At 37.2% G+C, this 13427-nt stretch overlaps 1 protein-coding gene across 9 annotated transcripts in view; it reads left to right on the top strand.

Moving 5' to 3' along the window:
- The window catches only part of MIA2 (MIA SH3 domain ER export factor 2), a 105311-nt gene that overhangs the window by 34122 nt on the left and 57762 nt on the right, over positions 1-13427 (top strand). For 7 of the 9 annotated variants that reach the window (XM_024762033.1, XM_024762028.1, XM_024762027.1 and 4 more), the window contains 3 exons: positions 5949-6080; positions 10121-10142; positions 10231-10319. In XM_024762033.1, coding sequence (XP_024617801.1) covers positions 5949-6080; positions 10121-10142; positions 10231-10319 — 243 coding nt within the window. The remainder of the gene's footprint in view (positions 1-5948; positions 6081-10120; positions 10143-10230; positions 10320-13427) is intronic. The other 2 variants (XM_024762032.1, XM_024762029.1) reach the window with 1 other exon arrangement.

The following is a 13427-nucleotide window of genomic DNA, read 5'->3' as shown; positions in this document are numbered from 1 at the left end:
TCTTCTAGGTCCTTGTTAAATGTTTCTTGCTTTTTTCTCTGTTCTATTTCCAAGATTTTGGATCATCTTTACTATCATTATTCTGAATTCTTTTTCAGGTAGACTGCTTATTTCCTCTTCATTTGTTAGGTCAGGTTTGTTTTTATCTTGCTCCTTCATTTGCTGTGTGTTTTTCTGCCTTCTCATTTTGCGTAACTTACTGTGCTTGGTGTCTCCTTTTCGCAGGCTGCAGTTTCATAGTTCCTGTTGTTTTTGGTGTTTGTCCCCAGTGCCTAAAGTTGCTCGCGCCCCTTTCTGGAGCTCCTTTAAGCAGCGCTCTTAATCCCCTCTCCTTGAGCACCAGGAAACAAAGAGGGAAGTAAAAGTCTCTTGCCTCTTCGGCTGGTCCAGACTTTTCCCCGGACTCCCCCGTGGCTAGCCATCGTGCACTAACCCCTTCAGGCTCTGTTCACACTGCCAACCCCAGTCCTCTCCCTGTGCCCCGACCGAACCCGAGCATTTGTGTTTCTTTCTGGCTAGTTGTTTGGCATAGGGTATCCAGCACTGTAGCTTGCTGGTCGTTCAGTGAAGCTGGGTGTTGGTGTTGAGATGGAGATCTGTGTGAGATTTTCGCCGTTTGATATTCAGCGTTCAGTAGGTGTTCTGTAGGAGTTGTTCCACGTGTAGATGTATTTCTGATGTATCTGTGGGGAGGAAGGTGATCTCCGCATCTTACTATTCCGCCTTCTTCCCCTTCTCCCACTTCTGCTATTCTGAATTGTTTTTCTGGAAGGTTACCTATCCCCACTTCATTTAGTTGTTTTTATGGGGTTTTATCTTGTTCCACCATCTGGTACATAGCCCTCTGCCTTTTTATCTTGTCTCTCTTTCTGTGAATATGGTTTTGTTTCACAGGCTGCAGGATTGTAGTTGTTCTTGCTTCTGCTGTCTGCCTTCTGGTGGAATAGGCTATCTAAGAGGCTTGTGAAAGCTTCCTGATGGGAGGGACTGGTTGTGGGTAGAGCTGGCTGTTGCTCTATAGGGCAGAGCTCAGTAAAACTTTAATCTGCTTGTCTGTGATGGGTGGGGCTGGGTTTCCTCCCTGTTGGTTGTTTGGCCTGAGGCAACCCAACACTGGAGCCTACCCAGGCTTTTTGGTGGGGCTAATGGTGTACTATGGGAGGTCTCACGCCAAGGAGTACTTCCCAGAACTTCTGCTGCCAGTGTCCTTGTTCTCACAGTGAGACACAGCCACCCCCCACCTCTGCAGGAGACCGTGCAGCACTAGCAGGTAGGTCTGGTTTATTCTCCTCTGGGGTCCCTGCTCCTTCCTCTGGGTCCCGATGTGCACACTACTGTGTGTGCCCTCCAGGAGTGGAGTCTCTGTTTCCCCCAGTCCTGTCGAAGTCCTGCAATCACATCCTACTAGTCTTCAAAGTCTGATTCTCTAGGAATTTCTCCTCCCATTGCCAGACCCCCAGATTGGGAAGTCTGACGTGGGGCTCACAACCTTCACTCCAGTGGGTGGACTTCTGTGGTATAATTGTTCTTCAGTTTGTGAGTCACCCACCCAGCATTTATGGGATTTGATTTTATTGTGATTGCGCCCTCGTACCATCTTATTGTGGCTTCTCCTTTGTCTTTGGATTTGGGGTATCTTTTTTGATGAGTTCCAGTGTTTTCCTGTTGATGATTGTTCAGCAGTTAGTTGTGATTCCGGTGCTCTCACCAGAGGGAGTGAGAACACGTCCTTGTACTCCGCCATCTTGAACTAGTCTTGCCTCTTCTTCCATCTTTCAACCTGTTTATGTGTTTTAATCTAAAGTATGTGTCTTGTAGATGGCATATAGTTGGAACATGTTTTTTTTTTTGTCCGTTCTGCCAATCTCTGCCATTTAGTTGGACAGTATAGCCCATTTACATTTAATATAATTAGTGATACTTCTGCCATTTTGCTATTTTCTATATTTCTTAGGTCTTTTTTGTTTCTTAGTTCCTCCGTTTCTTTTGTGTTATATAGATGTTTTATACTGTGCCATTTTAGTGTTCCCCCTCCCCACCCCTTAACTGTATGTGTTTGATTTATAATGATTTACTTTGGGTTAATCCACCTAATGTCAACAACTTTTCTTCTATATAGTTCCATCCTTGCATTCTGTATGCTGTTTTTGTTACAATTTACATCTTTATGTATTTTACATCCAACAAAATAAATTTCTAATTATTGCATTATGCAATTGTGTTTTAAATTAGATAGAGAAAAAGGGAGTTATAAACAAAAATGTGTTTATAACCCTGCCCTGCCTTTATTTAGAACGTTAGGCTAAGCCTAATATCTGATAAGGCTGCTGAAACAAGGCTGAAACAAGACTGAAACATTTAAGTAAACCTTTACTAAGTGGTTGTATACTGAGGGTAAAAAAAAAAGAAAGGAGAAGAATAAGAATCAGACAGTTTAGTCTTAATAATATACCGTCCTCTCCAGCCTGTGTCCCATTTTAGGACCTGGCATATATTTATATTTTAATATTTATTTATTTATTTGGCTGTGTCGGATCTTTCATTGCAGCACATGGGCTCTTTGTTGAAGCACACGGACTCTCTAGTTGTGGCACACAGGCTCTCTAGTTGTGGTGCATGGGCTCTAGAGTGTGTGTGCTTAGTTGCCCCGTGGCATGTGGGCTCTTAGTTACTTGACTAGGGATCGAACCTGTGTTCCCTACATTGGAAGGCAGATTCTTAACCACTGGACCACCAGGGAAGTCCCAGGACCTGGCATATTTTTATGGGCTAGGTACCATTTTAGCATCCATCCTTACCCCTACCTTCCTCAATGTCCAGGTCCTAAGAGAGAATGACCGAAGTAGAAATAGTTGTTTTACCAGCTTAAGATCAGATACTGGTTTCCTTTTAGAGGTCCTCTCCCTTTATCTGTATGGTTGGCTTTGGGAATGATCACTTCCCTCACCACATTAAGGATGATATCATAACTATTTGCAGGAAGCTTTCCCATTTCAGTAGAACATAGACTGTATCAGACGATCTTTCTGTACAGTGACCCCTCCAGGACATCCACGTAGATTTGTCCAATAAACTGGTATTATAAACCTCAGAGTTGGAGTCACAGATTTGTGAGTTATTAGCATAGTGGTTTTAGTGTTTAGTTTCCGTTAAAACAATGGAAATGGATAAAATGAAAATAGTATGTTTTTAAAAGTGTCTGGAATGTAACTTGTTAATAAATGTGGAATTAGTTGCTGGGTAGATGGATGAATGACTGAATGAATGTTAACTGCTTCTTGTGAGGTAATTATTAATTTTACAGATCGTGTTTCATCTTGTTTGGGTTGAACTCTTATTCTGCCTTAGCTCTTTTTGATTCTAAAGCTCTTTTGATAGCCTTTTAAAGGGAGAATTATTAATGATTACAAGTTTACATTTTTTGTAAAGAAAAAAAATTTAAGAAAGGGATATACTAAAAATAGTTTTTATCAAACTTGATTATGAATAATGAGTGAATCAGTGCCCCTTTTAAACTTTTTGGTGGTTTATCACTAATTACAGGAAAAAATCTCTTTATGTAAAGTGGAAATTATATTTTAAGTTTTATGTATTGGAGATTGTAGGTTCATAAAACTTTGCATTACAGTCAAGTATTATCAGGGCCTGTATATTGACATCTTATTATGTTGTTTTTATTAATATAATATTTATTTGAGGTAAAATGAAAAATAATTTTAATTTAACCTCACTGTATTTTGTCAACTTGATTAATTGCTTCTTTTAAGTTACGTGGTCTAGAATTCCTTTAATACTCACGTTTAGGAGTGGAATAGGTTTTACGTGTTCTGTGATTAATCACTACCATGTTGTATGGAGGGTTACCTATTACTTCTAAAATTTAGGACCAGTTTATCAAATCATGTGTAATTGTGTATTGCATTATATTTATTGATGTTTGATAAATTTGGTTATTCTTTCTATGCTTTTGTGAGATAGGGTTCTATATTTTAGTTAAAATTTAAGGGTGAAAAATCTCCATGAGAAAACCAGCATAATTAAGACCTGAGCAATGGATTTGAGATGCATTCTTGAGACTCAGATTCTTTGCTATTCCTCAGTCCACCAGATCCCACCAGATTCCACCAGCTCAAGGCTTTAACCTAGAATTTACCATCTCCTTTTAGAATAGAAGGACTGATAAAATGTTATTGGATTTAAGAAGTATCACTATACTAAAGATAATTACATGTTTAATCTGAGAGATGCTTTTAGAATTATCTCTTAAAGTGTTGTAGTGTTGTAAAGAAATCATTCCGATTATTAGGTTTTTGAAGTGATGTGCATTCTATGTTTTGACATAGTTAGCTGAAAGTAAGATGGTTGGAGAATATGTAAACTGTAAAGAAAGCATCTTTTCTTCCCAGTATTGTGTGTCAAATGCCTCTTTTACTCAGAGGCAGAAATAGATTTTTTTTTTTTAAATCACTGGTTGTTTCTAGCGATGTCACAATTCTGTGAGCTGGTAACAAGGGTAATGTAGGGAGAGGCAGAGGCAGAGATCAGGGTAAAGGGGTATTTTTTTTTTTTTTTAGAAAAGGTATAATCAGGTTTATTTAATACAGGTTAATGAACTGTTGATAGCATATATGGGTCAGAGTTACAAAAAAGATTTTGGAGAAGAGAATAGATATTAAAAGGTGTTTTTCTAGATAGAAGGGGCCTAAAAAGGGAAGATTTGCCATAGAGGTTTTGGGTTGAACCCTGGAAAGAATCAAACCTGATCAGACTTGAGGTTGTTCTTAAAAAAGGGTATTTTTTCCCCCCTACTTTTCACCTTTTTATGTGATTGAATAATATGTGGGGCCTGGTAACAAAGAAAAAATAACCTCATTGGATTACAGTGAATAATGAACTGACCCAGAGAAACATGAAATACAAAAGCAACTGCAAAAGCCTTAAGCTGTTTTGTGCTGAAGACTTGTTAGGGAGAGAAATAATGTGGAAAGGCTGTGGTTATAGGATCATGGTCTTTGGAGAAGGACTAATAGAAACAGCTACCTTTATTGAGTACCTGCACTCCATATTCATACAGCATTATTCCCATTACAGATAAGAGAAGGGAGCCACTGAGGTAGGGTAGAGGGATTCAAATTCTAAACCCAAGGTTTCATCAGTGGTTTTCAAACTTTAATAAAGCAGCAGATCCATTTTTTCCCCCCATAGGGAAATCTTATATGGAACCCCATATACTCTATGGAAAAAGCCTAAACTGGTTGAATCAGGGTAAGACCACCTGATTCAGCTTCTTTCTTTGGCTTTCTTTCCTCTTACTCTCATTTTCAGAAGCTCTGAGGCATCTCTGTAGAACTCTGGTCGGAAAATCATTAAATTTCACCATACTACTTTCCTTCATCACTTGGTGATAGTGGTTGAAAATTGCCAGAAAAATACCCTCTGATACCTGCTGTTTGGTGATAGTCTGGTACCCATTTCATGAAAAGGGTGTTAATAGTATTTACATGTAAACTTGTACTTACGTTTGTGTCTTAATCTGTTGGGGCTGCCATAACAAAATACCATAGACTGGGTGGCTTAAACAGCAAACATTTTTCTCACAGTTCTGGAGGCTGGGAACACCAAGATAAAGATGCCACGGATCTGGTGTGTGGTGAGGGCACACTTCTGGTTCATAGTCTTCTCATTATAACCTCACGTGGTAGAAGTGTCAAGGGAGCTTGGAGCCTCTTTTCTAAGGTCACTAATCCCATTTCTGAGGGCTGCACTCTTATGACCTAATCACCTCCAAAGGGCCCTACTTCCAGATACCATCACACTGGGGATTAGGTTTCAACATAAGAATTTTGGGATTGCAGGAGGACACAGAAAAATTCAGTGTTTAGCAGTTTGTAATCAACAGTTTTTATCAAAAGTGTATTTCTAAGAGGTTAATTTTCTTTGTCTTGAAGGTTGTGGCAGCATTGCCTGAAGATATGAGACCAGGTTCTAACTTCTATGGTTTTCCATGGGAATTAGTGATATGTGCAACTGTTGTTGGATTTTTTGCTATTCTTTTGTTTTTGTGGAGAAGTTTTCGATCGGTAAGTAACCAGTGCTCTGTATACTAAGAGAATGTTCGTTCTGTCTTCATGTTGAACAAGTAATATGAGAAACATATCTTTTGTTTTAAGGAAACAGGTTATTGTTATGTGTGCTACTCATGTTAATGTGTGGCTGCTAGAAACTGAATATGGATTTAGAGGAATTTTTTAAAGTATAAAAATTAAAAAAATTCTCTGTAGGAGTATTCCACACTAATACTAAAACCCTACCTCTATTTCTTTTTTTTTTTTTTTTTTTTTTTTTTTACTTTTTATTGGAGTATTGTTGATTTATAATGTTGTGTAAGTTTCAGGTGTACAGCAAAACCTACCTTTATTTCTTACTTGCTTATTATTTGGGGTCTGTGTTTATTTTTAACAGTATACTATACATCTGTGAATATACCACCCAACCTGGAATCAAAGATATTGACTGTCACCTATATTTAGGTGATCCTCCCTCATTTCATCCCCCTGCCTCCCTGTACTAGAGGTAATCCTGTTCTGGATCCTGTGTTAATTATTCCCATGCCTTAAAAAATTTTTTTTTGGTCATATGTACACAAATCCTTCAGAAGTGTAGTAATTTTGCTTAGTCTCATGCCATATGTCATGTTTTGGAACTTTTTAACTCCATCTTATATTGCTAAGATTCATCCATATTTTTGACCCATTTTGATTGTTTTAAGAATATTATATTGTAAGAATTTATTACAATTAATTTATATATTTTATGGTCTTGGGCCTTTGAGTTGTTTCCAGGTTTTTTTCTATTACAAATAATGCTGCTGGGTAGTTTCTTATACTTGTCTCCTGTTGTATATTTGTAAGTTTCTCTTGGGAATATACTAGGTGTGAGATTACTGGGTTATATAGTATATTGGAAGTTCTGCTTTTAAAACGTAATACCAAATTCTTTTCCAAATTGTCTGTACCAATTTATACTCCCAACAGTAGTATATAAGAGGTCCTAGAGATCCATTTGATCTGTGTCATCTCCAACACCTGTTATTGTTGAAATTCTTTATTTTTGCCACTTAAATGGTATCTTAACCATGGTTCTGATTTGTATTCCTTGATCACTAGTGAGATTGAAAACTCAGTAAATTTATTGTCCATATGTATTTTTTCTTCAGAGAAATATTTATGTCTTATACCCATTTTTCTTTTGAGTAGTTTGTTGTTTTATTTTTTATTTGTAGGAGTTCTTTATATATTCTTGATGATATCCTTGTTGATTGTCTATATTGCATATGTCCCAGTATGAAACATCTTTTCATTTTTCTTAAGATGTTTTGTGATGAGTAGAAATTCTTAATTAAAACAGTTTTCTTTTAACACAGAATTGCTTGATCCATCTTGAGTTGATTTTTTGTTTAGTGTGGGGTAAGGAGTTGGTGTAATTCCCCACCCCCCTTCCCCCACAATATAACCTTTTTCCCAGCTTTGTTGGATAGTCTCCCTTCTTCCCATTCATCTGCCATGCTACATATGAGTGTTCCACATACATGTAGACTTTTTCTGTGCTCTTTATGCTCCTGATTATTATTGAAAGCAGATACATGTATATCATTCTATATCCATCCATTATTAGGTCAAGCTTGCTAATTATCTAATTTGTGGGGTTCGTGTATTACATATTCTTGCTCTTTTTTTGTTGTTTCCTTCATCTGTCAAGAGTGAAGAGAAGTTGGCTGAATTCCACTGTCATGATGGATTTATCAGTTACTTTCTGTAGTTTTGTCAATTCTTGCTTTACATATTTTGAGGATATTTTGTTAGGTGGATACATGTTTAGAATTGCTACATCTCTTCTTGGTGGATTGAATCTTTTATCAATAACTAGTGACCCTCTATAACTCTTCCGATGCTTTTGTCTTAAAGTCTCTTACCTGATGTTAGTATAGCGAGACCAGTTTTCTTTTTGGTAATATTTCATGTGTCTTTTTCCATCCTTATATTTTCCAGTCTTTCTGTGGTCTTTTACTTAATGTATGTCCTGTATGAATTTCTTTTTTTATTTTTATTTTGTTGGAGTATAGTTAATTTACAATGTATTAGTTTTGGGTGTACAGCAAAGTAATTCAGTTCTGTATGAATTTCTTTTATATAATCTGAAAATCTCTGTTTTTCCACTGAGTTTAGTGTATCTACATATATTATGATTATTGATTACTGATGTATTTGGACCAGTTTCTTCTAGCATACTTTATTAATTTGTTCCACTTTTAATGTTTCTTTTCTACATTTGTAAGTAAATCTTCCTTCTGAGAAAACAAAACCCTTATTTAGCATACTCTCACATCCCTTGGTCTCTTTCACTTTCCAACCCCCTTTCATATTGGTATAATCTAGAATTTTAGTTCTAAAAATATTTCCTTTTCCGTTTCTTTGTTTTTTACTTTCTCCTCCACCCCTTCTCCAGTCCTCAAGACAACAACAAATATTACCAAGATATTTGATCACCCATAATTGACATATCTCTTGCAGGGGCTCCTGAATTTAATTCTTCCCATATTTGAATACTTCTTTCTAGATTGTTTTCAGTGTTGGTCTTTGTGTGGCAAACCTTTTGTATGCTTGAGGATGTTTGAATTAAGTCTTCACACTGAAATGATAATTTGTTTGATACAAGCATTCTGTGTCCAAAGTTCTATCCTTTTACTTCCTTGTCTTTTTACATCTAATGTTACTTTTTGAAAGGTCTAGTGTCAATGTGATTCTTATTCATTTGTAAGTGATCTGTTCTCTGTGGAGGCTTTTAATTTGATATCCTTATTTCAATATAATATGTTCAGGTTTGATTTTTTTCTTATTTCTTTAAATTCTCTTGAATATTTAAATATGAAATCTTTTATCTTTTTTAATTCTGGGAAGTTTCTTCTGCATTTTACATTTTTTTTTCCTCTTTGGAACTATTATTTTTTTAAGATGTTGGCTCTTCTACTTCTCACTTCCCTCTTAACTTTTTTTTCCTGTTTTTTTTAATGGTTTACTGTTACCTTTTGAGATAGTTTCTGAATCTGATGTTTCAGTTCACTAATTGTTCCTCATCTATACCTACTATATTGTACCTTGACTTTCTTTTTTAATTAATTTATTTTATTTTTATTTTATTTTTGGCTGCATTGGGTCTTCATTGCTGTGCGTGGGCTTTCTCTAGTTGTGGCGAGTGGGGGCGACTCTTTGCTTTGGTATGCAGGCTTCTCATTGCGGTGGCCTCTCCTGCCGCGGAGCACAGGCTCTAGGCACGCAGGCCTCAGCAGTTGTGGCTCGCGGGCTTAGCAGTTGTGGCTCGCGGGCTTAGTAGTTGTGGCTCATGGGCTCCAGAGCGCAGGCTCAGCAGCCATGGCACACGGGCCTAGCTGCTCCGCGGCATGTGGGATCCTGCCAGACTAGGGCTTGAACCCGTGTCCTCTGCATCGGCAGGCAGATTCCTAACCACTGCACCACCACATAAACCCTGTACTTTGACTTTTAAATCTTGTTTTATTTAATTTTATTCCTGTATATCTTCTGTAGATCATTTAAGTCCCCACTGTTTTCTCTACTTAGATTACCTTAGTCCTAAACCTGATTCCCTTATAAATGGAATTTTTCCTTCATTGTTTGAGAGAGAGGTTAAAGAAGAAAAAAGTTTTTTTACTTTATAGTCAGCAGATCTATGGCCTCATGGTAACATTTTTCAAACTGTTATTTTGGATATCATTACTGGGGAGATGATATAGGGGCTTCCTTAAGTAGTTTGTTTTAGGGTCAAATATGTTTGAGGAGCAGTTGGCTGAATGAAATGAAACAGATATCTTTAAGGTAGACTTATTTTCAGAGGCTTTAATATGCTAATACACAATGTGACTTCAGAAGGACGACTTTCATATGTATTTTTCTCATTGGAAATAGAACACTTTTTGGCGAACTTACATTTATACTAAGGCAATAACAAACCTTTTGTTTTTAAGTTGGCAGTAGAAGTTAAATAAATTATATGTGCTTGCATGTGTGTGTGTTTTAATGTAATTTTTGTTAAAAATTTGTTTCAGGTTAGAAGCCGGCTTTATGTGGGTAAGCTCTTTTTTCTATTTTAGATCTCATCATTGTTGTTTACAATTAAATCAACTTAAAAACATGATAGCATTAACTCTGTTTTTAGGAAGAGAAAAAAAGCTTGCTGCAGAACTTTCTACACTGATCGAAGAAAAATGTAAACTACTTGAAAAGTTTAGTGTTGTTCAAAAGGAGGTAAGATGTTTTTGAAAATGTTGACATTCATGTTAGAATCAGAAGACTTGATACTTTTCAGTGCAGCTACTTCTGTGTAAGTTGAAGATCACTCATGCTTGGTTTGCAAAGTGTGAGACTTCAGTGGCTTTCATATTACCAGTCTAAATTTTAACCATTGTGGTAGGTGCATAGTGATGTCTCATTGTAGTTTCAGTTTTCATTTCCCTGACTGATGAGGTTAATCACCTTTTCATGATTATTGGCCATTTGGATATCCTTTTTGTCATGTTGCCTAGTTTTTTTTTTTTTCACATTTTAAAAAGTATGCTTATCTCTCTTTTTCCTTTTGATATGTAGGATTTTTTTTGTATATTTTGGATACAAGTCCTTTGTCAGATATACGTATTGCAAATATCTTCTTGCACTCTGTGGTTTGCCTTTTTATTTCAAATGGTGTCTTGGTCTAATTTTTCAGTCTTTTCTTTATGATGACTGTTATTTGTTTCCTACTTAAATTTTTTTTGTGTACTCAAGAGTATGAAGATATTCTTCTGTGTTATCTTTTAGAAACTTAATTTTTTTACTCATTTAGTCTTTGTACTAGTTTGCTAGGACTGCCATAACACAATACTACAGACTGGATGACTTACATAGAAATTAATTTTTTTTCACAGTTTAGGAGGCTAGAGGTCCAGAATCAAGGTGTTGGCAGGTTTGGTTTCTTCTGAGGCTTATCATTTTGACATAACTGGTCATCTTCTTGCCCTGTCCTCACATTGTCTTTTCTCTGTGCAGGTGCACGTTTCTGATGTCTCTCAGTGTGTCCAAATTTCCTCTTCTTGTAAGGGCAACAGTAAGATGGATTAGGGCCTATCTTAATCCAAGGGGCTCATTTTAACTTAACAAACTTTATTTTTTTTTAATTTTATATATTTTTGGCTGTGTTGGGTCTTTGTTGCTACCCGCAGGCTTTCTCTAGTTGCGGCAAGCAGGGGCTGCTCTTTGTTGCGGTGCGCTGGCTTCTCATTGCGGTGGCTTCTCTTGTTGCGGAGCACGGCCTCTAGGTGCGTGGGCTTCAGTAGTTGTAGCATGTGGGCTCAGTAGTTGTGGCTCGCGGGCTCTAGAGCGCAGGCTCAGTAGTTGTGGCACATGGGCTTAGTTGCTCTGCGGCATGTGGGATCTTCCCAGACCAGGGCTTGAACCCGTGTCCCCTGAATTGGCAGGTGGATTCTTAACCACTACGCCTCTGGGGAAGTCCTAACTTAATGACCTTTAAAGGGCCTGTCTCCAAATACAGTCACATTTTGAGGTATTGGGGCTTCAACATACACATTCTGAGGGGAAACAGTTCAGCCCTAAATTAATCAGTCTTTAATCCATCTAGAATTGAGTCTGTGATGGTGTGATTGGTGGTCAGTAGTCAATATTTTTTTTTTTTTTTTTTTTTTTTTTTGCGGTATGCGGGCCTCTCACTGTTGTGGCCTCTCCCGTTGTGGAGCACAGGCTCCGGACATGCAGGCTCAGCGGCCATGGCTCACAGGCCCAGCTGCTCCGTGGCATGTGGGATCTTCCCGGACCGGGGCACGAACCCATGTCCCCTGCATTGGCAGGCGGACTCAACCACTGTGCCACCAGGGAAGCCCAGTATTCAATATTTTTCATGTGGCTATTGAATTTACCAGTACCATTTATTAAAAGACCATCTTTTCCTTTTGTTCTGTAGTGTCGTAGTCTTAAGTTATGTGACTGTATATATCTGAGTCTGTTTCTATAATATTTTCTATTCTGTTGGTCTGTTTTTTTTTAAAAAATATATCCTTGCACCAATACCATGATTTTTATTTTTTTTTAATTTTTAAATTTTTTTAACATCTTTATTGGAATATCATGCTTTTTAAAGTCTACCTAGCACATCTTGATGTCTGACAATATAAACCTCCAGGTTTGTTTTTCAAGATTGTCTTGGCCATCTTGGCACTTTGTCTTTTCGTGTAAATTTTAAATCACTTCATCAGTTTACACATGCACACATACACATAGCCTCTTAGGAGTTTGGGATTGCATTGAATATATAGATTAATTTGGAGAGAATTTACCTTTTTACAGTGTTGAGTGTTTATCTGTGGGCTGTGGTATATCCCTCTATTTATGTCTTTTTAAAATTCTCTCAGTATTGTTCATACATTTTTGTGTTGAGGTCTTGTACATCTTTTCTTAGATTTATTCCCCGGTATCTGATGAGTTTTGAAACTATTATAAATAGTATAGTATTTTTAACAGCTTTTCGGGGGTATGATCCACATACTATACTATTTATTTAAAGTGTACAAATGAATGGCTTTTAGTATATTCACAGAGTTGTATGTCCACCACAAAATATTTTCAAACATATTTTTTACACCCCAAAGAAACCCTGTACCTCTTAAGCTGTCACCCTTCACCCAATCTCCCCTACTTGTAAGCCCTAGACAGCTTATCTACTTTCTGTCTCTATAAACTTGCCTACTCTAGATTCCATTTTACATAAATGGAATGATACAACATGTGCTTCCTTGTGACTAGCTTTTTAAGCCTAGCATAATGTTTTCAAGATTCATCCATGTTGTATTATGTATCAATACTTAATATCTTTTTTTGCCAAATAATATTCCCTACCACAACTGATATATCCATTTTTCAGGTGGTGGACATTTGGGTTATTGTACTTTCTGGCTGTTATAAATGATGCTGTTGTGGACATTCTTGTACAAGTTTTTGTGTGGATATATGTTTTAAATTCTTTGAGGCATATACCTAGGAGTAGAATTGCTGGATCTATATGTAACTTTTTGAAGAACTGCGAGATTGTGTTTCACAGTGGCTGTGCTAGTTTATATTTCCACCAGCAGTTTGTGAATGTTGTGTTTTCTCCACATCTTTCCCAACACTTGTTTTTTTTTTTTGGCCACGCCTTGCAGCATGTGAGACCTTAGTTCCCCAACCAGCGATCGAACCCGTGCCCCCTGCAGTGGAAGCGTGGAGTCCTAACCACTGGACCCCTCAGGAATTCCCTCCCAACACTTGTTATTATGTCTTTTTGATTATAGCCATCCTAGTTGATGTGAAGTGTGTCTCAATGAGGTGTTT

This window comes from Neophocaena asiaeorientalis, unplaced genomic scaffold (genome assembly GCF_003031525.2).
Source record: "Neophocaena asiaeorientalis asiaeorientalis breed wild unplaced genomic scaffold, Neophocaena_asiaeorientalis_V1.1 scaffold190, whole genome shotgun sequence".
Classification (NCBI taxonomy): domain Eukaryota; kingdom Metazoa; phylum Chordata; class Mammalia; order Artiodactyla; family Phocoenidae; genus Neophocaena; species Neophocaena asiaeorientalis.
This window is presented reverse-complemented; position numbering and strand designations above follow the sequence as displayed.